The sequence below is a fragment of the Strix uralensis genome, chromosome 3, assembly GCF_047716275.1.
Source record: "Strix uralensis isolate ZFMK-TIS-50842 chromosome 3, bStrUra1, whole genome shotgun sequence".
Lineage (NCBI taxonomy): Eukaryota > Metazoa > Chordata > Aves > Strigiformes > Strigidae > Strix > Strix uralensis.
The window spans coordinates 84,764,076-84,786,825 of record NC_133974.1 but is presented as its reverse complement, the minus strand read 5'-3'; the positions used below and the strand labels follow the sequence as shown (position 1 = coordinate 84,786,825).

The window sequence follows — 22,750 nt, the reverse complement described above, 5'->3', positions numbered from 1 at the left end:
TGAGCAAAAAGGTAAAGCTAGGCTTCAAAGCACAGAGAAGAACATTTACCCCTGGCTCTGACTGCCCAAAGTGCTCCCTGAGGGTGTCCCCACAGAGGAGGGGCACTGCCTGGGCATTGGGGACAAGAGAAAGGGAGAAGAATGAGAGGCAATGGCGGAGGGGGCAGAAACAAATTTCATTTGCATTTTGTGTTTTCTCAGATTTGGGCACACTTCTGTTAATTCTTTCTATGTTGCAAAATTGAAATAATATAGGTGCAATTACTAGCAGAAATGTGGGCACCCCAACCATATCTCAACGTGCCTGGAACAAAACGAGGCTGCAGCCTAATGCACTGGCTTGCAGCCTTTTAGTGCCAATGCCTGAAATTCCTCCTGAAGGAAAAGTGGCCCATTCAAGAGACTCTCCCGTAGCAGCTGCATATCGCTCCATATGTTGTAGTGTTTCCCCTAAAGAGCAGCCTCTCTGAGGTGGGTGGATAGGGGAGCATGGGCAGGAAGGGCTCCAGCACAGTGTGTCTGGCTACCCAGCTAGGCAAACACCAGCATCTGGTAACTATAAAACTTGAGCAATTGCTAGATAAGCGGAGAGGGAATCCATCTCCCCTTTCTTCTCCCCCTTCAAGTCTCCTTGAACTATCTGATCTGCATGCAGGCTGAACCCCTCATCACCTGCCCCCCCCAGCCCCTCCAGGCACCTGTGCCCTGTGGGGAGAACGAGGCAACCACTGGATGAGCAGAAAAGTGGGATTGTAAAACCGCCGGCGCTGGCAGGAAACCTTGAGGTCAGCAGAAGCAAGGACTACCTTCAGCTGGGCTGCCTCCCCCGCCAGCGGTGGTCCTGTCCTGCCCCAAAATGCGGGGCCAGTGGTTGCTGAGGCAGGGAGGCCTTTAGGGACGGCCGGGTCTTCTGGCGGGCCTGGGAGGTGACTTCCCAGCTGGAGCTGGCAGCGAGCGCCAGTTTGCTGCTTCAGGGGGATGTTTTGGCAATGCAGGAACTCCCACTCTGGAAACAGCTTTAATAACTCTGGCCCAGGCTTCGAGAAGGTCTGGGCCTTAGTTTTGACTTATTTCATGTGAAGACCTCACTGCCAACTCCCCCAAAGATGGAAAAAGTGTTTCCCAGACCGAACTCCCCAGCCCAACCAAGAAACACCTTGGCACACGCTCCCTGGGGGCTCCTCTTGTTGCTTTGCTCAAGCACACCAGCTCTTCCACACGTGCAGAAAGGGAAGCTGTGCCCCTTCTTTGCAGCTAGTCAGTGCTTTGCACACTGCAGCAATGTGGGCTTAGGAGGATGAAGCACAGACAAAGAATATGACTATCCAGGGGCTTAAACAGAAAGAGTTTTAAAGCCCTCTGTAATTTTTTCAACAGACGATCTGCTTCTGCTCTCACTTTGTAATGTTTCCTGTGAAGTTCTCGCCCCTGTCCCAATTTTTGGAGGGTACTTGGAAGCCTGTCAACTCCCGCGCAGAAGGCAAAAAGCAGAGCTGACTCGGTGTCGCACAGGGGTCACGGCTTCCCAGGCTTCCTGTTTATTTTGGGAAGGGGTCACCCAGCCGGCCGGCTGCTCTGCCTGCGCCCCAGGAAGCCCTCGGCCACCGCATTCCTGCCCCCCTCACCCATGGCTGCATACAATTGCTGACTGTGGCTCGCAATGCAGAGCACCAAGGGCAGGGTGTAAATGGGATAACCCGACATGCTTATTTACCCAGCCTGGGGATAAGGGGCGGAAGCTTTTTCACATCAATTGCCCTTTCTTCTGGCATCTGGAAGTATCTCTCTGAAGTTTTTATTTCTCTTTGGAGGGTAGTAACTTCTGAATTTCTCAAGTATTTCCATGATCTTTTCTTCACTGCTTTTTTTCTACTGCTACTCGAAAAGAGGGTGTAAAGTCAACCGCTCAGTTAAAAACAGAATTGTTTCCTTTTTTAAAGAAAGCGTGCAATTTTTCTCCAAACTGCCTAGGGTAGAGCCCACCAATGGAGCAGAAGCTGTAGCACCCAGGCTCTTGCTCACACTGCAACTCTCTGGTAAGTGGCCTGGCCCAAACTGTCTTGAGCAAAAAATCATAGCAGAATAGCAGCATACATAGCATCTCCGTATTTTGGGAGATATCCGTGAACTAATGGCACACCAGTGTCCTGCTGCTGCTTCCTCTTCTAGGCAGGCTCTGCTTAGGTGCCTCACAGCTCTTCAGAAGGTGACACCAAACAGTGGCATTCAACACAGCTGTCTTCAAGGAGTTAATAAAATACCCCCATGAATGGCAAAAGGCAGACACTGAGTGGCTGCTGGAGTCCCTCTCAATCCTCTGGCACGTCCTGCCTCGCAGGGAGCTAGTGCGGTGACCTCCCTCCGGCCTCGGTGGAGTATTTTTCTGCCAGTGCCTCTGTCAGCTCCTGCCATCAGCAGTCAGCTCCAGTCTGCAGGGCAGGGCAGCCGTCAGCACGCTGCCGCCGAGCGGCTCTCAGGGAAGCGTGCTCCCGTCCTGCGAGCACGTCAGCGCGCATGGCTTTACATTCATAGTGATGCTTGTGTGAATAAAGTTATAAGTGGTTGTAAACATCTGCAGGATCAGTGGCTTACCATGAGCCTGTCCAAAGCCTATTTATGTCAACAGGCTGCGCCTGATGATACTCTCGTTTGCATCAGCATCTTTTTTTTTCCTATGGCACTAAATAAAAGACTGTTGGACAGGGATTTTTCTTTTTCTCTCAGATTTTTTTCTTTTCAGTGTGCTGTGAGGCTGGCTTTAGGACAAGCATCAACGTAAAACCAGGGCATCACCTAAACTGCTGCCTGAATTGTACATCTTAAAATCCATACATTAAAGGGTGGAGGGATGTACTTTCAAAATGACGGATTGTTTTAAATCAGAAGTTTCAGTGTTTCTAAAATGGCTACCAGTAGCTCACTCTTATAGGCACACATGAGCATCTGTCTACAAGCAAGATCTGGCAGTTGTATTAGGGGCTTATGAACTGTTGGCAAAAATCACATAATCCTCCCCTAGGCAAGAAGCCCACTGAAACCCGAGTTCGTTTGGCTTTCTGGAAAATCCTCTGGAGCGACCTGCTATCTCCAGTAGGAATGAAAACATTAGAGATGCCATAAAATCAGAAGGCACCTCAGAGTGGAGGCAAAGACCCTCTGTTTCTACCTGAACTCTCCTCTCAGCAGAGACTCTACAAACATTATAACAAATACGTAATGACCAAACTCCCAGCCATGCACTGGCGGAGACTGTAATCTGCTGTCAGGTTTCTGCAGGTTGAGCTGGCAGGTCTTGCTTTTGGCCACGATGGCACTGCTTCGGTGAACTCCTTGGCCCCAAATCACCCGCATCTAACCAACTCCAAAACTTCAAGGACTATTCCCAGCCTCTCCCCTCTCAGTGCTGGGAGCGTAGTCTTCATAATTCATTACAGATCACAGAAGGAGAGGTGGTAGCACCCTCCAGCATAATCCCATCTTGGCTCTGGTCATTTTGCTACTACCCTGCGGGACTTCTGCCCTAACAGAAGGATGCAAATAAGACCCCTGGAGGAAGCGGTGCATATCTGCAGCAGGGGAAGGATGTGGGGCAGCCCTCGACTGGGAGGGAAAGGGTAATGCCGGGAGCACAGGAGAGTGGGTGGGGAGCTCTGGTTTGGACACAGAAGGAAAGGTGGGCCCCATGGAGAATAGGTACATGGGTGAAGTACAGGCTGGGGGCACAGCTCTGGGGCAACAGGCTGCATACAATCGCTGCCACCAGCGCAGAGGAAAGGCAGGAAGGGAAAATAGGACCCTGCAGGGAGGGCGGAGCGGAGAAACACAGCAAGACCTCAGTGTGGCCCAGTGAAAAGTGCCAAAAACCACGGGGTAGGAAGGGGATGGTCATGGCATTGATGGGGGGGGTGGCAGACAGAGTTCATCTTGAAGAGCTGCCCCGCTGTGACCTCTCCTCTCCCTTCCTTCCCTCACCCATGACACTGGGCACAACTGGGACAAGTCAGAGGCCTCCCACACCATGCTGGGCCCCCCTCCATGCCACCACGGTGCTCCTCGGCCAGGCACTGCCCCAGGCCTGCACAGCCCCCACGCCCCATCAGGTGTCCTCCAGCACTCGCTGCTCCTCTCTGTAGCGCTGGCGTGTCATAGCAAGGGGCGTTTCGCAGAGATCGGGCACAAAGGGATGGTTTCTGTTCCCAAAAAAAAGGGAACAAGAAACAAACGCATTATCTGTTCAATTCCTGTACGGTTACTGCTGTACCAGTCAGCAGCTTTGAGGCCTTTTTTTTGGTGATTTGATACATAAACCACATTTCCTATGTAGCATTGCTGCTATTTTTTTATCAGCTTTTTGATGCTGAGCTCGCTAACATGGAGTGGTTTTTTTGCCTTTTCCTCCAGAATGAATTCAAAGGCAGCAATTGCGGCAAAAACAGAATACCGCTCATCTCGACTTTTCCAAGCAGCTAGTTTTCATTAGAAATAAAAGAAAATAAATACAGATCACATTTTCTGTCCTGCAGTTAAAAGCCTGCTGCAGCTGAAAGCTTTGCTTTCTTCTTCCCCTGCAGCCTCACTCTGCTAGCACTCCAGCTCTGCTCATGATCTGAAATGTGCAAACACACTGTTTCTTGGCTTTCCACCAGTATATATAAATACATGTAATTTTTTCCTTCGGAGAACCTGGAGGCTAAAGCAAGAGGGCAAAGGAGTACGTGACTAAAACATCCAAACTTCCTCTTTCATAAGCCATCACATGATGAAGTGCAATTACAATTCCTGCCTTGTCCCTGCCAATTGCAGGCGCGTTGCCTCACCCGAGAAACCCGGCTTCTTCCCCCCGTATGTGTGTGAGTCTGTGTGCGTGTGTGAGTGCGTGTGCGTGGAGGCAGCAATCGCTGCAGCCGGCTTGGCGCGGCTCCAGCTTCGGGCTGGAGAACCAGGGCAGTGGGTGGAAGACGAAAACAAAGATCTGTTTACTTAGCATGCATGGAGAAAGCGTCTTTCCAGCCGGGGAGGGAGGGGAGGAGGGAAGAGAAACAGCTTTAAAGGACTTTGATGCAATGTGAGAGGAGGTCTGCTCGGCAAAGCGAGCCGCTCTTAACCCTTGGCTCCCCGGGGGCACGTCGGGGCCGCGCCGCGGCCGGGCTGGCCCCTTCCTCCTGCCCCCCCCCCGCCCGGCCGGCCGCTGCAGAGCGGCTACGAGCCCTCGAGGCTCCGGGGGTAGGTAGCGGGGCCAGGAGCCGCGGCCGCCTCCCCGACGTGCGGGTCCGGGCCGGGGGCCGGGCCGGCTCTTTGTTTTGCTTGTTAACAGCCCGGCGCCTCCGGGACGCCCCGCCGGGCGCCCAGTTGCAAAGTCACCCAAGCTGGCACGGGGGCCGCCGCTCGGAGCCAGCGCCGGGACGAGGAGGAGGGCGGGGGGGGGACTGGCCTCGCCCGCCCCCCCAGGGCGGCCGCGTCACCCAGCCCCCGGCCCCGGCGGGGACACGGCGGGGGGGGCTGCCCCCTCTCCCCGCCCAACCCCCGCGCCGGGCCGAGGAAGAGGAGCGGGGAGGCGGCGCTTCGCGCGGGACAGGCCCGGCGGCAGCGACCCCGGCCCCGCCGTCGGGCGGCTGCGAGCCGCGGGGAGGTACCTCCCGCCGACGGCGGCGGTGGACGTCAGAGCTTCCCCGGCCCCGGCCGGCCCCCGCCTCCCGTCCGCCCTCCCTCCCTCCCCCGTAACCTACATAACGCCGTGGGAAGGGCGGCCCGAGCACGGGCGTCGCGGGGAGCAGCCTCCGCCGTGTTTACCCTGCCCGAGCAGGGGCAGACGCGTGCAGCCGCCCGTACGTGCCGGGGTGCGCCCGGTGAGGGGTTGCTTCACCTCCCGCGGCAAACGGGAAGAGCAAACGCCCTCTTTCCCCCCCTCCCCTGCCCCCGCTCTGTGTTTTGGTGTGGATGCAGGCGGCGGCCGAGCGATTCGCAGCGTGGAAAGGGGACGGGGAAGCGTCTCCGCAGGTTTATTCTTTTTCGGGGAGGAGACGGCGTTTGCTTAGTCTGTGTGAATTTTGCTAATCTGCATTAGAGAACCGCTGGTTTGTGGTTGAGAATGACAGGAAATCTAGAACGTCGTATTTCCTGTGCACAATGACAACAGGGTTTTTTTTAAAAAAAAAAAAAGTAATCGTTGTATTTATTTATAATGGTGCCTCCTGCCCCGGCGGGGAGAACAAAGCCGGGCAGCGGCGCGGAAGGGCGCCGGCCCCTGCCCGGGGGTGGCGCTGACCGGCCGGGCGGGGGGTGGCTGGCAGCCGCGGGTCGCCGGGCCGTGCCCAAGGTGACCGGCCGAGCGGGGCGGGGGGACACCGCGCCCCGCACTGCGGGAGGCGCCCCTCGCGTCTCCGCGTCCACGGGCGGCAGGTTTCGGCAAAGCCCCTCGGCGGCGCAGGAAACAGTAATAAACCCAGTAATAATAAACATCCTCACAGAAAAGAAGGCGGGAGCTGCAGCGCACCCCCCGCCCCTCGCCTTGTCCCCCTCCGCTCCCACAGCCCTCCCCGAGGGCGAGACGGGGCGGGGGCGCGGCGGCCCCCCGGCGGCAGGAGGAACCCCCGGTGCCGGCGGCGGGGGCGCGGGCAGGGGCCGGAGCCGGGGCCGGGATCGCGGCGGCGGCGGCGGCGGGGCGGGGGCGCCCATCGCGCAGGCGCGGCCGGCACTGTCGAAGAATCGAGGCGGCGGCGCGCAGAGGCGGCGGTGGCGGCTGGAGCCCGGCACGGCACGGCGCCGCCGCCAGCCCCGGCCCCGGCCCCGGCCCCCGCGGCAGTCCCCGCCCCGCCCGCCCCGCCGCGCCGGCCCCCGCCGCCCCGCGCCGCCCCGTAGTAGCCAGCGAGCGGGGGAGCCGTGCGGGCGGCAGCGGCCGCAGCCCTGCGCCAGCCGCGCCGCGGAGATGCGCGTCCCCGCCGCCCTGTGAGCGCCGCCGGCGGAGACGGCGAGGGGAGCGGCGTCCCCCGCAGCGGCTCTGCCTGCCGGGGCGCCCGCCGCGCCCCGCTCCGGCGCACGGAAGAGGAAGGCGAGGGGGAGGGGGCCCGGCGGAAGGTCCCGCTGCGGCCGCGGCGCCCGAGCCTCCCCGTCGGGACTCCGGTGGCGAGGGGCGGAGGAGGCGGCGGCCGGAGCCGGAGCGGGGGGCGCTCGCCGCTGCCCCGGGGCCGGGACATGTCGTCGGCGGCGGTGGCGGCTGCTTCCCGCAGGCAGTCGTGCTACCTGTGCGACCTGCCCCGCATGCCCTGGGCCATGATCTGGGACTTCACCGAGCCCGTCTGCCGGGGCTGCGTCAACTACGAGGGCGCCGACCGCGTGGAGTTCGTCATCGACACGGCGCGGCAGCTGAAGCGGGCGCACGGATGCTTCCCCGAGGGCCGGGCCCCGCCGCCGCCCCACGCCAAGCAGCCGCCGCTCTCCGCCAAGGAGCTTCTGGCGCAGCAGCAGCAGCTCGGCCACCCCGCGGCGGCGGCGGAGGCGGCGGCGCGGCCCCCGCCGCAGCCCCTGGAGCGCTACTCGCTGGCGGCCGAGCGGCCGCCGCCCCGCCTGGGCGCCGAGTACGGCGGCGGCCGGCAGGTCAACGGCATCCTGGTGCCCAACGGCTTCCCCAAACCTGAGGAGCCGCCCGAGCTCAACCGGCAGAGCCCCAACCCGCGGCGGACGCACGCCGTGCCGCCCACCCTGGTGCCGCTGGTGAACGGCGCCGGGCTCCCCGCCGCCATCGGCGGCCTGGGCAGCCGCGCCGCCGCCGCCGCCGCCGCCTCGCTGGCCGCCATCTCCGCCGCGCCCGCCCCGATGGCCGTGCCCGTCCCCCAGCAGCCGGCGGCGGCGGCGCAGGCGGCGGGGCAGGCGGCGGGGCAGCCCGGCGAGCTGGGGCACAAGCGCCCCGGTTCCGTCTCCTCCTCCTCCTCCTCCTCGGGCGGCGGCGGCGGCGCGGCGGGGGAGCACGACGGCGGCGCCAAGGAGAAGCGGGGCTCGGCCGAGAGCCTGCCGGCGGCGGCGGCGGCGGAGCTGGCCGCCGAGGGCAAGGGCCGGGCAGGCGGCGAGCAGGAGTGGCTGGCCAAGCCCAAGACGGTGCGGGACACGCTGCTGGCCCTGCACCAGCACGGCGGCCACGCCGTGCCTCCCTTCGACAGCAAGTTCAAGAAGGAGCCGGGCATGGCGGGCGGCAGGCTGCTGGGCTACGAGACCAACGGCGCCGTGGCCAAGCCAGGTGAGGCGGCGCGGGGGCCGGGGGGCGGCGGGCAGGGCAGGGCAGGATGGGGGAGGGGGTGGCGGGGGGCTCTCCCGGCGTGCGGGGCGGGGGATTCCGGGCGGCTTCGAGCGCCCGAGGCGGCGGCCCGACGGTCTGGGTGGCCGGGGGGGTGGCCGCGGCCACCCGTTCCTGCGGTTGCACGGCGGTGACACCCCCGCCCCCCCCCGTGCTCGGCGGTGCGTTGCGACTGTGCTGCTTTCTCACCGTCCTCCTCCTCCTCCTCCCCTCTGCCTCTGCAGGGGCCCGGGCCGCCCGGAAGAGGAAACCTTCCCCCGAGCCGGAGGGCGAGGCGGGACCCCCGAAGATCAACGGGGAGGTGCAGCCCTGGCTGCCCACCTCGTCGGAAGGGATGAAGCTGCCGCTGACGGCCACCCCCTTCATGTCGCCCCCGCCGCCCACCGCCTCGCCCCACTCCAACCGGACCACGCCGCCCGAGGCGGCCCAGAACGGCCAGTCCCCCATGGCCGCCCTCATTTTGGTGGCGGACAATGCCGGGGGCAACCACGCCTCCAAAGACGCCAACCAGGTCCACTCCACCACGCGGAGGAACAGCAGCAGCCCCCCCTCGCCCTCTGCCATGAACCAAAGAAGGCTGGGCCCCGGCAGGGAGGTGCCGGGCCAGGGGGCCAACGCGGCGGGCGGGCTGGAGCCCGTCCACCCCGCCAGCCTGCCGGACTCGTCCCTCGCCGCCAGCGTCCCGTTGTGTTGTACCCTCTGCCACGAGCGCCTGGAGGACACCCACTTCGTGCAGTGCCCCTCCGTCCCCTCCCACAAGTTCTGCTTCCCCTGCTCCCGGCAGAGCATCAAGCAGCAGGGAGCCAGCGGGGAGGTGTATTGTCCCAGCGGGGAGAAGTGTCCCCTGGTCGGCTCCAACGTCCCCTGGGCCTTCATGCAGGGGGAGATCGCCACCATCCTGGCCGGAGATGTGAAAGTGAAAAAGGAGAGGGACTCGTGACTTGCCCGCTCTCGCCGCCCGACGTCACCTTGAACTCGAACTGCTCGAATTCTGTATATATCTATAAATATATATATATAAATATATATATATCTCCAAGACAAGGGAAATGTAGACTTCATAAACATGGCTGTATAATTTTGATTTTTTTGAATACATTGTGTTTCTATATTTTTTGAAGACGAAAGGTATGTACTTATTATAAAGGCATTTCTGCTAATTCTTCTCCTTTTTTTTTTTTTTTGGTTTTGTTTTTCCGTTTTGTTTTTCGTTTTTTCTTTTTGCCCTTTTGTTATAGCAACTATTTGTTGTGCTTCCCTGGTGACAGTTACTGTTCAATGTAGGCTGTGACTTGCGCTGCTTTTTTTAGAGAGCACTTGGCAAACCAGAAATGCTTCTAGCTGTATTTGTATGCACTTGTTTCTTTTTTTTTGTTTTGTTTTTCTTTTCTTTTCTTTCTTTTTTTTTTAAATGCCAAATACACTTTCTGACATTGTAAAGATTGCCTTACTGTCTGTGATTCCTTATTCCTGGCCCCTGTCCTGTAGAGCTGGTCGCATGCAGGCTTGGTCTGAGGCGGTTGGGGAGAAGAGTGGCTAGCCAAGGCGGGGATGCCCTGCGCCACCCCGCCGGCCAGGCGAGCTTAGGGAGCAGGAGGGCTTTCTCCCAGAAACGCGCGGCTCGGGTTGCGATGGCAGATCCGCCAGATCCAGTCCCAGATTCCTCTGTGTTTCTCAAGGGAAGTTGAGCCTCCAGAGTAGGATGTGGAGAGGTGTCCGAGAGGCGCTGTTGAGTTAGGGATTTCTGGGTTTGTTTGTTTTTGGTTTGGTGGTTGGTTTTTTGTTTTTTTTTAAGGCAAAGTTGACCGCAGTTCACGTGATCAGTTGTAAGATTACAAAACTGCACTTATTCACCAATTACATACCATAACGTGGAATTTTGATAACAAACTTAATTATACGATTGGTGAAGGCGCCAACGTAGCACTGCCATCTCAGAAGTCAGCGTCACTCCTGGGGCTTCTGTGTCTTTGGACAAAGCTGGGGAGGTGGGGGAGAGACTGGTTTTTGTTTTTTGGTTTTTTTTTTAATTTTACTTTAATTTTCAGATAGTGCAGGTGGACTTTGTGTTTGCTTATCAGTCACCTCTAGTGCTGTTGCTATTGTTACTATCGCTGACCCGGTATTTCCAAGTAGTGGCAGGTACGGTGTGGTACAGTGACAGCGGTGACTGAGGCTCTGCCAGATTGCTCGCGGGCATATCAGTGACAACCCAAATGTGGGTGGAGGAAACCTGTAATTTCCATATTACGTGTGCTTGAAACAAACCTACTGCTATTCTTTGAAAATGAAAATATAAACTGGTTGAAATGAAAGCAATTAGGGCTGCACATAATGGCCCTGGCCCTGCCTTTTAAGCTACTTTGGAGAACTCTTTTGTAAAGCCACTTCTTTTGATCACGCTTCTGCATCACCAAGCAGACTTCTAAAATCAATAAATCATTGGTTACTAGAAATAGTTCGAGTCTTATAGTGATGTTTTTGTGCTGTTTATAGTTCGTTGGCAACGCTGCAGCAGTACGAGCCCTTCTGTTGAGGTGTTTATAACTTGGTTATAAGCGGTTGTTGCTGAGCAAAAGGGTGGCGAGGTCGTCCCTTCCTGGGGATGGGCTAATAAACACTTTCAGTATCGGAAGAGGAGGAGGAGGAAAAATCTGTTCAGCCAACTATAATTTGAAAAATTTTGGGTGCTTTTTAGTAAACTGTTCTTATTGTGATAATGTTCAGACTGCAATTTAATGCAGAGTAGATCTTTTTTGGAAGACTACTTTTTTTTTCTTTTTTTTTTTTTTAGAAAAAAGAAATGGTCATTATTAGTATTTGAAGATCAGAACTGCACATGCACAGTAATTTTTTATGAAGTGTTTAATGAGCACACCCACTACATTGTGTTCCATAATACAGGTCGATGTAATATTAGATAAGACTTGCATGATAAACAAATTCATTGAGTCAATATTACGCTTTAAAACTTATACCTATAGTCAAGATTGGTGTCTTATGTAAACACATTTAGCCAATTTGAAGAAAACGCACATTATATATATATACTTATATATATACCTATATATAAAAAAAACCAACTGTAAAGGATTCTTTGGAACCACTATGATCTGTGTAAATGTGTATTTAGGCACTTTATTAAAAAAAATGGATTTTGAGCTGATAGATGGTAACAAGTTCTTCAAAGTTGCTTGGCATAATACCTCACGTGGGATGAAGCTCATGTTTTTGATTAAGGTGGTATCCCTACTCTTAAAAAAAGAAGCAAAACTGAAACCCCAAAGCCTCCCTAAAAAGGCCTCCCCTTTTGTGTTATCAGGTGGCCCAGCTCTGAGCCTGCCAAGGGCGAGACCTGCTCCTGACAAAGCATACCCTTGTTTTGGGGATGTTGGTGTGACTGGGTGGAGAGGCCTGTAAGGAAGCGCACCTTCCTCCTCCTCCCTGCCGGCTGCCCCGCTCCCGTGGCTCTGGGACTCCTGGAGAGGATGGAAACTCCCTGGCCAGTGATGCCAGGCGGTGGCCTGGGAACAGCGTAGCTGGAAGAGAAATGGCTTGTGGTGGCTACGCTCGCTTGGCTGATGTTCAGCCCCCAGACCCCGGCCAAGTCTAATCTGCACCATAAAACTTCAGAACTGCTAAAGGAAACAAAAAAAAAAAAAAAAAAAAAAAAGAAGAAAAAAATTAAAATCTGAGGGTGTTCATACATAACTAATTTTTCTCACATTCAGTGTTGCTTTTTTCCTTTTGGTTGCTTTACTGAGTTACAGTAAAGCTCTGGAGGACTCTTCCTTTATACTAGTTTACTACTTCCTGGGCTACAAACTTTTTTCTTTTTTTTTTTAATTATTTTGAAGTGCTTTAGCTGCAACAGTGCTGCTGTTAATAATCCTTTTTAAACTTTTTAAAAGGTGATACTGTAATTTGTGTAGTATTAAAAGTGTTTTAATGAAGAATGTGTGATCATTATTTTTTTTCAAACCCACTTCCATCACTTTTTTTTCCAAGATATTTTTTCCTGGCAGATCACCTGCATGGTGCTTTTGTTGATAGCTGCTGAACTAACCTGTTGCCATTTTTACATATTTTTTTTTTTTATTTCTGGCACTAAGTATAAGGAAACTGGGAGCTTTAAATACTTCTTGCACTTTTTTGTATATAAAAAAAGAAAACTTGGAAAAAGCTAGTTGCCCAAGCGCAGTGTTATTTTTTACATTTTTTTTAATGCTGTTTCTGACACTTACTTGTAACCAGGGAGTAGTGCGGGGCAAGAGGGGTGTGTGGAGCCGGTGGGTGCTGCCCTGTGCCGGAGTCCCGGGGGGGTGGGAAAGGCGCCGCACAAGGGAGGCCTTTGCGGTGGCCTCAGAAAACCTGGTATGTTTGGGAGCTCTCTTTTTAGATGTGCTGTAAACCAGGCCATGGCAACCGCGTGTTTTTATGAACTAGCGCTTAGGCAAAGGGTATAAATACATTTGAGAGTGCTCTCTAGTGGCTTGTTATGTCAACAGAGCTCCTGGATCCTTTCCTTCTATGCCTGGGCCAAGCCCTGCTTGTCCATCCTGCTGGCAGGGCAACCACTCTCAGCAGGATGGAACGCTGCTCCGGGGACACCCAGCCACCCGCTCGCCCTCCTGGGGCAATGGTTCGCCTGCAGCGTGGTACCTGCCCTGCCGCTGCCACCCGCTCCCCATGTCTAATTTGCCCCTAAAGCGGCAGAGGACACCCTGTGTGTGTGTGTGCAGGGTGTTACGGCACAGCCGCGGTCCCCGCACAATCACATCCTCTCCTCAGGTGGGAGGAGAAGACATTGGACTGTGCGGAAATTAATGGCACCAAGAGTCGCTGAGCTTGTCATAAATTGAGATGTTTGTAGCCCTGACTCCTACCGCTTCAGCACGTGCTTCACCACAACAGGGCTACAGGTGGGAGGTGTCCAATAATTAGGCTTGAAAAGGCTCAGCCCTCAGCATTTCATGTTTCTCCTCCTAGAGCATTTGCATTTAGGTAGCTCCAGCTGTGCCTTTTGAAAAATAATTTAAAAAGCCCAACACCTTTGCCTAAGTGGACTCTTGTTTGTTCATATGCCACAGTCCAGCCCAGTATAAACTACACCTTCAAGTCTGTGCTCTCAGAGATAATGAGGCAAGTAAAAAACCAAAAAATAAACCCAAAACTCTTTTCCTGTGTTAAAACAGAATGTGGGCCTGGGCAACGTATGGGTTCACTTTCTGCAGTGGGTGCGTTGCAGTGGGCGGCTCCTGCCACTTGCCAAGCAGGGCCAAGGTACGGCCCAGATGCCCTCCCCGGGCTCACATGTAGGGCAGCAGGACTCTTGAGCCACCCTCCTTCCCTTGCCCTTTGTTCCCAGGAGCGGGAGGCCTTTCCTCTGCCATGGCCCAAGGTCAGGCAGTGCTCCCAGCAGCGAATGGAGGGCATGCTTATCCACTTCATCACCTGGGGCTGTTGCTCCAGAGGTAACTCTTTCGCTGCCTTCTGGCAGCCTCTGGAGCAAGCCATGGGCTTTGAGCAGTAAGTGTGGGGATCAAATTTGAATCACTGACCTCCCTGAAAGGCTGAAACCTCCTGAAGCCTCCCTCTCTTCTGGGAAAGAAGAAACACTGATGTCTCCATAGAAATCTCCTAAGTGCACGTTAAGTGTCCATATGGCTGTCTGTCTTGGTTGGCATAGGTGCACCTAAGATGGGAAGACAACTCTGCAGTTATTTTTATACACACTTCACCTAACTTTGCTTTTATTTCTGCCACTCAAGAGCTAGTTTTGTAGAGACTGGTATAGTAGAGTACATGCTAAAACCCAAAATGTTGCATCAAGTGGAAATCCCCTATAAAATAAACTTGCGGAGATGCCAGGAAAAGTTCGTGAAAGCTTCCTGCTTCCCGTAGGTGTTTCTTCTTTCCACCACCTTTGACTTGGCAAACCCCACAAGAAGCATCCCTGCTCCTGAGCTCCCACCCCCATGCAGGGCTGGGGCAGGGCTGAGAACCCACCCTGTCCTGCACAGCGCCCAGCCATGCCCCCAGTTTGAGGTCCCTTTCTCTGCCCCCCAAACCACCGCCACTTGTTCCAGTGGTCCCCAGCCCCGGGGTGCCCCCATCCCATCCTGGGGCACCCTACTGTGGGGCTTGCCATGGGGTGGCGGGGCAGCAGGCTGCCCTGGTCCTTGTCAGAGGGCTGTGGCTTCCCTGGGAAAACCTGGGGAGCCTCTGATTTTCAGGGACACCTCAGCCGTTTCCTCTGAGAAGAAGGGCATTCACTCTTCACTGCAAAAATGCGAAGTATGTGTTTTCTTTTACCCTTTTCCACTGCAAAACACTTATTCCCCACCCCCCACCCCGCCCCAGAGATGCCTCCTGCCTTTTTTTTTTTTTTTTTTTGGCAGCCATTTAAAAACAAACAGAAGATGAGTAAACAGAGATGAAAGGGGTTATTGGTTCACCAGGTCGCTTCCTTCTCCATTGGGAGACAACTCCTCCCGTTCCTGCCATGCTGGGCGGGAGCGGCAGGCTGGCGGCTGGGCAGTGGGCAAGCAGTGGGGCTGTGGATGGGACCTCACCCTGCCACCTACTCGGCCAGGGGCACAAGAAAGCAAGCTGGACCTTCCCCTTCTCCCTCCCATGGTTTTGGGTTTTTTTCTCCTTTTTGCATCTTTATGAGCTGAAGGAGGCACATTTTTTTTTTTTTTCAAATACGTTCGCTTATTTTTTTTCCACCAGAAATCCAGGTTTTCTCTAACCCTTTTTTATAGCAATGTCATATTCTCCAACTGTCCAGTAGTAAGAGGACTTACAGATATTGGGCAACAACTGCATAATGGAATGAGGCATTTAATTTTATCCAGACTATTTACAACCTTTTTTTTTGGTCTTACTTCAGTACCTAGTGCTGCTAAGCACTAGAAACAAATAATTTTCTCTTTTAAGACGCATCACCCCTCAGATGATAGATAAGGGTACTGTATTCAATGGGAGCAGGGGAAGGTGATGCTGAACGTCGCCTTTTTCTCACTTCACAAAAATCAGGAAATAAATCAGCTCCTGCATACGGACTCATGCCTTTGTAGATGCTACTTCATGCATTGCTATGAAGCCAAACCAGCATAAGCACCACTTTTTTCATCACACTTTCAGACCTATTTGGACTGTAATAATTAAAAAACCCCAGCATTAAGTTCCCTGTGATTTTGTGGTCGTGATTGTATAGGGCTCAATCCATTTTCCCTATGAGAATACAGTTAGGGCGACCTGCCCTTCAGAAATTACAGAAAGAAGGTTTTTTTTTTCCTTGCAGAAAGTACTGTGCTATCTTTATTAACTCTGGGCAACAAAACAGTTCCTGCAGTAGCAGTGCTGGGTATTGGCTTCCCTGCACCTGGGAAGAAGGGGGCTGGATGGGCCCTGCTGTGGCTTTAACTTGTCATTCCAGGGACTCTAATTAGTTAAAAATTTCTGCTTAGACATCTAAGCTGTGCCTGCTGGCCTTCCCGGAGGAAACAAACAATGATAAACAGCATGAAGCAATGATTTTTTTTTTTAGTGGCTATTTTGATGATTACTTTCATATTGTGAAAGCCCTTCTATTCGTGAAGGACCTCTGCTTTTCTTTGGAGAGACAAATAACCTGTGCTCATAACTGAATTGGCTACTTTATACCCTCTATTAATATTTTCATAATCCAGATGGTTATTTCACCTCACCGGTTGTGCTGCTTCAGTTTACTGTGGCTCTTTGCCTGGACCTCTTTGTCTGACCATGTTAAAATTAACTTGCGAAGGTGGAGGTCTGACTTCTGCTCCTCTCCTTTTCTCCCCAATTCCGTTATTTCCTGAAATCCGCCTCTTAACCTCGAGGCTTTCCAGGTAGCGAGACTTTCTGGGAACGGTGGTGAGTGCTGGGTGGTTAGTCATTTGGCCTCCGGCCACCCCTCGGGGAGCACTCGAAGCAAGGGCTCTGCAGGTTTCGTGTGGTCCTGGCGCCGGTGGAAGGTGCGGACCGGCAGCCCAGCCCAGCCCAGCCGTGCTGCCTCCCGGTTATCTTCTGAGCAGGAACATTTTGAACTGCAGCGGCAGCATGTGTTTCTTCATCCTGTGTCACAAAAGTTTCCTGACATTTAGTGTTTTGGGGTGGATCCCTTCCTTTTCTGCGAAGAGTGCCAATTTCAGTGCTGCTTTTGATGGGTAACAGTCCACGAAGCACTGGAGCGACACCAATAAATCTGGTTTGTGTAGGCAAGCTTCCGGGCTCCCTTTTTAGCTGCTCCCTGGCTGCAGAGGGATGGGGTTACCTGACCTGCCAACCCCACATTGTCCTTCTCCCCGCACCCCTGCTGCTGGCAGCGCTTTCCTTGGGGGAGCACCTTCAGAGGTGCCTGCAGGAGAAGGGGCTGCCCAAGAGGGTTGGGTTTTGGCTATATTCACCTTTCTCACTGGGTGCAACCTCAGTTTAAGCTTTTTCTGAACAGCTTTGAAAAGGTGCTGTGGCACCGCTCATTTCATCCTGATGGTGACCAGGGGAGTTCAGCTAGTGGCTCATGGCCTATCAGAGGCTATGCATGTGGCTACTTTTGTTGGCAGAGGGCTTTCTCTTCCTTTACTGAGCCTAATTTTATTACGTGTTTTATTATATGTTTTGATCCTGCATGAGAACTTCATACAAGCCCCTCCGAAAGCCGAAGCAGTGCTTAATCCATAGGAAGAGGTACCGGTGCTGCTCCAGCACAGGCTTCTTTTGGATGAGAAAGGCAAAAGGCAAAGAGGGGAACCAGGTGCATTTGAGGTTGTTGCAGGTGGAGTCAGCCTGAGCCTCTGAGGGAAATGTATGTTTTCCAGCTCGTCTTGAGTTTCTCTCCTGGGCAAAACCCTGTCTTAGGTCAATGAAAGCAGGACTACAAGATCTGTTCCTCTTATTTTGTCCCTTTTCAAGGTGACAGTAATGAAGCATCCTTTCCATTTACTGCTTACATTTGAAACCCACTATTGCTTCTGTGATGCAGTTTGCACCTGACCAGAGTTAAAAACCAGCCTAATTTCAAAGCAGAGATAAAGGACTGCAGTGAGACCATCTACTTTAAAAAAAGGGGCTATATTAGGTGCTATCCATCCCTGCTTCTGCCTGTTGAGTGTGGGAGCTGGAAGATAGCTGGTCTAATTTGCTCATCACTCCCTTGAGCTGAGGCCCAGGCTAGCACCAGGGACAGGCTCGTGACAGCATTCTGAATTTAATCCCTCTCGCTCAGATGGTGCATGGCACACTCCTTCAGGTGCCCCTCCTCCCATCATTGGGTTTTGTCATGGTACCCCCAAGTACATCAGTTAGGGTCCACATTGCCAGGAGCTGTTGTACAGAGTTTAGTCAAATGGTAAGCAATACCTGTGAAACAGAGTTAGTGTCATCTGGATTTCATTTGCTTTTAAAATGGGATTAAGAAAGGCAAAATAAGGTGAATTTACTCTCCAGGCAGAAAGCAAAGCTCATCTTTTAGGGACTGAATTGCTGACCCTTAGTTCATTTAAAAAACATAACAGAAAAAGTGACCTTTTCCTTTTGCAATCCATTCTCCTTCTAATCCTAAACTGGATCCCATCCTGCCAACAGCTCTGTCATTGGCTTCAGCAGCTCTGTGAGAGCATCTCTGTGGGTAAAGTTACACCAGAAGTGCAGGAAGAATCAGGCCCTAAATGTAAATGATGAGTTACAACACACAGAGTTTTGCTCTAATTATTTATAAGAAATCATTTCATTATAAATAGGTTTTTCAGTTAAATGTATTGCTTGCATTGCCTTATTACTTATTCATAATTAATTAAATCATAGCAGATTTCCATGTTATTATAATTTCCATATACTATAAATAATTCAGAAGAAATGTTGGTATTTTCAGGGTACTTTGTATGTGCAGATAAGGTGAATGAGTAATCTGGGCCTGAGCAGAGCAAAGTTGCTCTATCCTCAACTTTTTCACAAGCATGTCTTTAGAAAAACTGGGATGGAAAGGGGCAGGAGGTAACCGATGAGTGAAATAAAATGCTGGTTCCTGTCATCAGCGTTGCAGGGCTCCTGGCTCCATGCAGGGCATCTTCTGGCTGCTTTTCAGAATAACCAGAAGGAAGTGCAAGACCTGTAGGGGTGAAGGACTTGAAGCTGTTACTGATCCACCAGTCTGCCTTTTCCCCACAATATTTGCTTCCCTTGATGTAAAGGAAAGGGGTTTTTTGTTGTCACTGCAAGCTTCATCGACCTTTTGAAAAACAAACAAGAAATGTTGGAAAATTCACATTTAAACTAAGTTTTGAAACACATTTCAAGTTAATTTACCTGGGAAATACAATCCTTATTCATGAATAGCAAAAGAAAACCATCATGTTTCCAGGCAGAATCTCACATTTATTTTAAGACTTTGCTCATTGGTACTGGCATCTCACTGGGAGAGTTTCTTGAAGCCATTTATTACTGTTGCTGTCTCCTTAGCAGCATCCTAACAGGAAAGAGCTTTGTGAGTCCTGGGATGCAAACTGTGTCAGGATAGTGAGGGGGGTAGCTGGACTCTGGCTCCATCACCCCCAAGCCCACCAAGGAGCTGGCGGAGGTGGGAATCTGGGTGAGCCTAACTGGGTCAGGCACATGGAAGGTGTGATAGAGTCAGGAACTTCTTCAAAGTTGAGGAAATGAAAAGAATAAGCCTGAGAACTCAGCTGAAGCAATGAGCTTCATTTGAATCACTGGATATGCTCCCTAAGTGATTTCTGGCTGCCAGCATGTCTGTGCTGCACGTGTGCATTTGCACCTCTGGAAATGTTAGCATAGCATGGCTGTGGGGAAATCACTCGGTAATAAGGCTGGCCACCAAGATGTGGCTGGCTGGAGTTGACCTGTGCTGAATGAAGGAGCCTTGTGGCTGGTCTTCTTCATCTCATTTCTCCACTGGGCAGAGGTGGTAAAGCGCCTAATGGCTGCGCAGGGCCGAGGTGGAGTGTTTCGGCAGGTACCGGGCAGGGAAGAATTGTAAGGGGGTGGTGCTGCTTCTATCAGGAGAGCAGTAGAAGGCACCTCATCATCCCTGGAAAAGGCCTCATCAGAGAGACGAGGGCTCAGAAACGTCCTGCGTACAGGGAGGTGAGCTTCCCTGCACCCAGGAAGGACAGGCTCCTGCCTGCACTCCATTCTGCCCTCGCCCGAAGTTAATGGAGGAAAAGAAGATGAAGGTGATGACAACAGACAAAAGAGCACATGGATTGGAGTCCCTCATGAAACCCGTGTTGCAGGAAATGGTTACACTGCCTCCACATTGGTTCAGCCACAGAATATGTGTGGTTGTATGCCACATATCTTGCATGCAGCTGTCTGACTTTCCTTTGGCTATAGTCACCCGACAGCGGGTAGGTTTCTTACAGATACATATTTAACAGAGCTACCCTCGGTTATTGCCAACAGAGGGAGGTTTGTTGGATGCAATCCTCTGCAGAAGGCTGTTGGATGCTGGAGACAGCTCCTTTCCTTCTGTCCCCTTCCTGATGCTCAGCCAGGGCCGGGTTCACTCCCCATCCCTGGAGCACAAGTGAGTGTGGCGTCCTCATGGGACATCTGGTCCCTCTTCAACTCCTGTGGGATGAGCAGCAGCTCGCCAGGCCTGATCCTGGCCTTTGCTCCCCCATGTAAACCCTGACTGTTCTGGAGTTGCTGTAGATTTACCGCAGCACAGCAGAGATGAGGACTTGGTGTCTGCGAGTTTGGAAGAGCTCTGCTCAGTAGCGCAGGGGGAAGCAGGGGGCCTCCTGACAAAAGAGCATGGTTGGGTTTCTCTGTCTGGCAGACGGCACCGAAACTGTGTTGTTCTTGTTCTGGAGAGTTCCCCAACTATGCTATAAAGTGGTACAGGGGAAGGAGCTGCAACATGATGCCTCTCAAACCCAGTGCAGTGGGGAGAGTAAAGCTTATAATAGCAGCTGGGACCATTAACTCTCTATATCTCCCCCTTTTCATTACATCACAGTCTCTGAGCTTTGTGTTACACCAGTCGCCTGTGGCAGTTTCCTGAAGGGATAAGATGCCGCTGAGATTAAAAAAAAAAGAAAAGGAAATTATTTGTTTGAAAATTAGTGGTTTGGACATGTGGATTTTTGTGTGGAGGCACGTCACTGCCCACTGTGATGGGCACGGGAGACTTGCTGTGAAACCCATGCTCCCATGGAGGTGGCATGCTGGAGCTGCCTGCCCTCTCGCTGCATTCATAAGGCTCCAGCTTACCCTGGGGAAAGTGAGCTCTGCCTCTGACTTTCCAGTATAGCCATAACCTGACATGTGTTGGGCCTTTTTTGGCTGCTGGGTGCTATCAAGTTTTCCAGGTAGCTGCTTGCCATGAGGGGATTGCCTTGCAGAGGGGTAGCCTCCCCCATGGAGGCCTCTCCCTCCCATGGGGGCAGAGGCTGCAGACCCGTGGCCAGGGGATTTGACCTCTTGCGGTGCCCCAGCTTGCCGGGCAACTGGTGGGCAATCAGAGCTGCATTCAACTCTGGTCTTTCCCTCTATTTCTTGTTAAAAGAAAGGATGCTCTTCATCTAGAAGGTGAGGTCTCTCCTGGTGTGTGAGGCCCCTTCTCCCACACCTCCTCGTCTCAGCTCAAAAGGGTTTAGTTGCTGCCTTGCAGTGTCCCAGCCCTGCCAGCACCCCATTCATGGCCCATGAGCTGGCCAAAGCCATCCCAGGCTGGCCGAACCCCCAAAGGTGGGACCTGCCCACCCTCCTAGTTGTGCTTACGCAGCTGCTCTGCAGCTGGCAGGGCAGCAGCAGAGGCAGCCTGGTCTGCTGGAGAGCTGTGTGCGTGCATGTGTGTGTGTGTGTGTGTATGTGAGAACGAGTGGTGGCACAAGAAAAGCGGTGGCAAAGTGAGACCAAGGGAGGGAAAGACTGCCTGTCTAAGCAGTGGTGTGATGTAGAGCTGGCTTCAGCTCACTGAAAAACCTTCCCATGTTTCTCCTCCCACACTGTCCCATCATTACAGAGAACCTGGTGCATAGGTGTGGACTCAGTGTGCCCCTCATTCGCTGGAGCTCAGAGGGGCTCCCCAGCAGAGCCGGCTTGCTTTCCCTTCACCATCCTTCTGTGTGAACTTCCATCTCATATTTTTTGCCTTTTAAAACAGATGGGAAAAACTGGGCCTAAAGGTCAATAACCCAGCTGTATCCATACAGAGGCTGGTCAGAGAGGGGGTGGAAGCAGCCTCTCCCCCGGCCCCAGGGAGTCCTTGCTCCCCTGTGGGCACAGCATCGAAGGCAGGAGTAAGCAAAAGAGAAGAAATTGCCCTGACTTAGCAAGAGGTCATGCAGAAAGATCCATGCTGGCAGACGAGACAGTGTGCTAAAGATAACTGTTTGACAAACTATATTTACTCTCCCTTTCTGGGAGGACTTACAGGGGATTTGGAGCATTGTGCTAATATAAGCCATCCAGTGCCTGTGGTGGAGGAAGCGCCTACTCCAGCTTTCTTTGCGCTTGTGTCTTTACAAGCCATGAGAGGGGACACCGCTGAAAATAGCCTTGTCTCCTAATTGTATTCTTGGGAATGCTAATCAGAGGAGCTTGCTCTTCCCACCACCAGCAACCGGGCAGCAATGCTGTGTGATCAAATGCAGCTGCTTCCCTCCCCACCACCATCATTTCTCTTGCCAGCAGCACCAGTTGTCCCTGCCCATGTTCCTCCCTAACTTGTAGGGGAGGTGACCCATTTTGGGAGCTCTCAGAGTCAGGGGAAAGCCCGTTGTCCATATTTTCTGGGTGTTCTGGGCAACCTCTGCACTGGAGCTGGCTTTCTGCGTCCCAGGCTCCCCACTTAAACAAAGGGAATGGGGGGAAGCACTAGACAAAGGGGCAAAAGAGAGAATCCTCCTAAACAGTCTTGATTTTTCAGCTGATACTCAGTAAGCTTTCTGCCATACAGGAAAAGAGGCATTTGAGATTTTGAGTATGCAGTAACCATGACAAATACAGAAGTACAAAAACAGCTCTAGGCAGCTAGAAAGAACAATACTGAACAAACAAATTAGCCATCTGTACCATCTCTAGCTCCTAAAGTAAACATAAACACAGACCCACACTGAAAAGGACTGTACTCATAATAAATCAATTAGCTCCACCAGGCCTTGGAGGCAGCAGGAGGTGAGGGGCAGGGACCAGAGGGGCAGACTTCTCCCTGCCTCCCTTCAGGTTGTCTCTCTGAACTCCTGAAAAGCTCTCCTGTGGGCTGGAGAGTGAGGATCAGCTCACCAGAGCTCTCCCCCCGCGAGTGACAGCGGGAGTGACACCATGGAAAATCTCGACCCCAGGAGGGGATGTCCAGCGTTCACATTTCAGACACTTCCTTTCCCAAGCCCTAGCCAGTGAGGGTCTTGTGATTCTTCCTCTCTCCTCTCCTTCGGGCGCAGCAGGGTGTTGGGAAGGTTATAAATATGG

At 53.1% G+C, this 22,750-nt stretch overlaps 1 protein-coding gene across 2 annotated transcripts; it reads left to right on the top strand.

Annotated features, from left to right (window-relative positions):
- The first annotated feature begins 6,842 nt into the window (after positions 1-6,842).
- Positions 6,843-12,243, top strand: IRF2BP2 (interferon regulatory factor 2 binding protein 2). Of its 2 annotated transcripts, XR_012628204.1 has the most exons (3): positions 6,843-8,230; positions 8,512-9,415; positions 11,610-12,243. XR_012628204.1 is itself a non-coding variant. In XM_074863155.1 (2 exons), exons 1-2 carry the CDS (start codon positions 7,192-7,194, stop codon positions 9,225-9,227), a joined length of 1,755 nt encoding a protein of 584 aa, XP_074719256.1. In that variant the 5' UTR covers positions 6,843-7,191; the 3' UTR covers positions 9,228-11,453. The 2 variants fall into 2 exon arrangements, 1 of the variants encoding a protein (XP_074719256.1); XM_074863155.1 differs by lacking the exon at positions 11,610-12,243 and having other exon boundaries at positions 8,512-11,453.
- The last annotated feature ends 10,507 nt before the right edge of the window (positions 12,244-22,750 follow it).

What these genes read in the sequence shown, in the direction of transcription:
- IRF2BP2 (XM_074863155.1), top strand. Translation starts at nt 7,192, where the DNA reads ATGTCGTCGGCGGCGGTGGCGGCTGCTTCCCGCAGGCAGTCGTGCTAC. An exon ending in CGGCGCCGTGGCCAAGCCAG is followed by an intron (nt 8,231 to 8,511) that starts GTGAGGCGGCGC and finishes CTGCCTCTGCAG; the next exon opens with GGGCCCGGGCCGCCCGGAAG.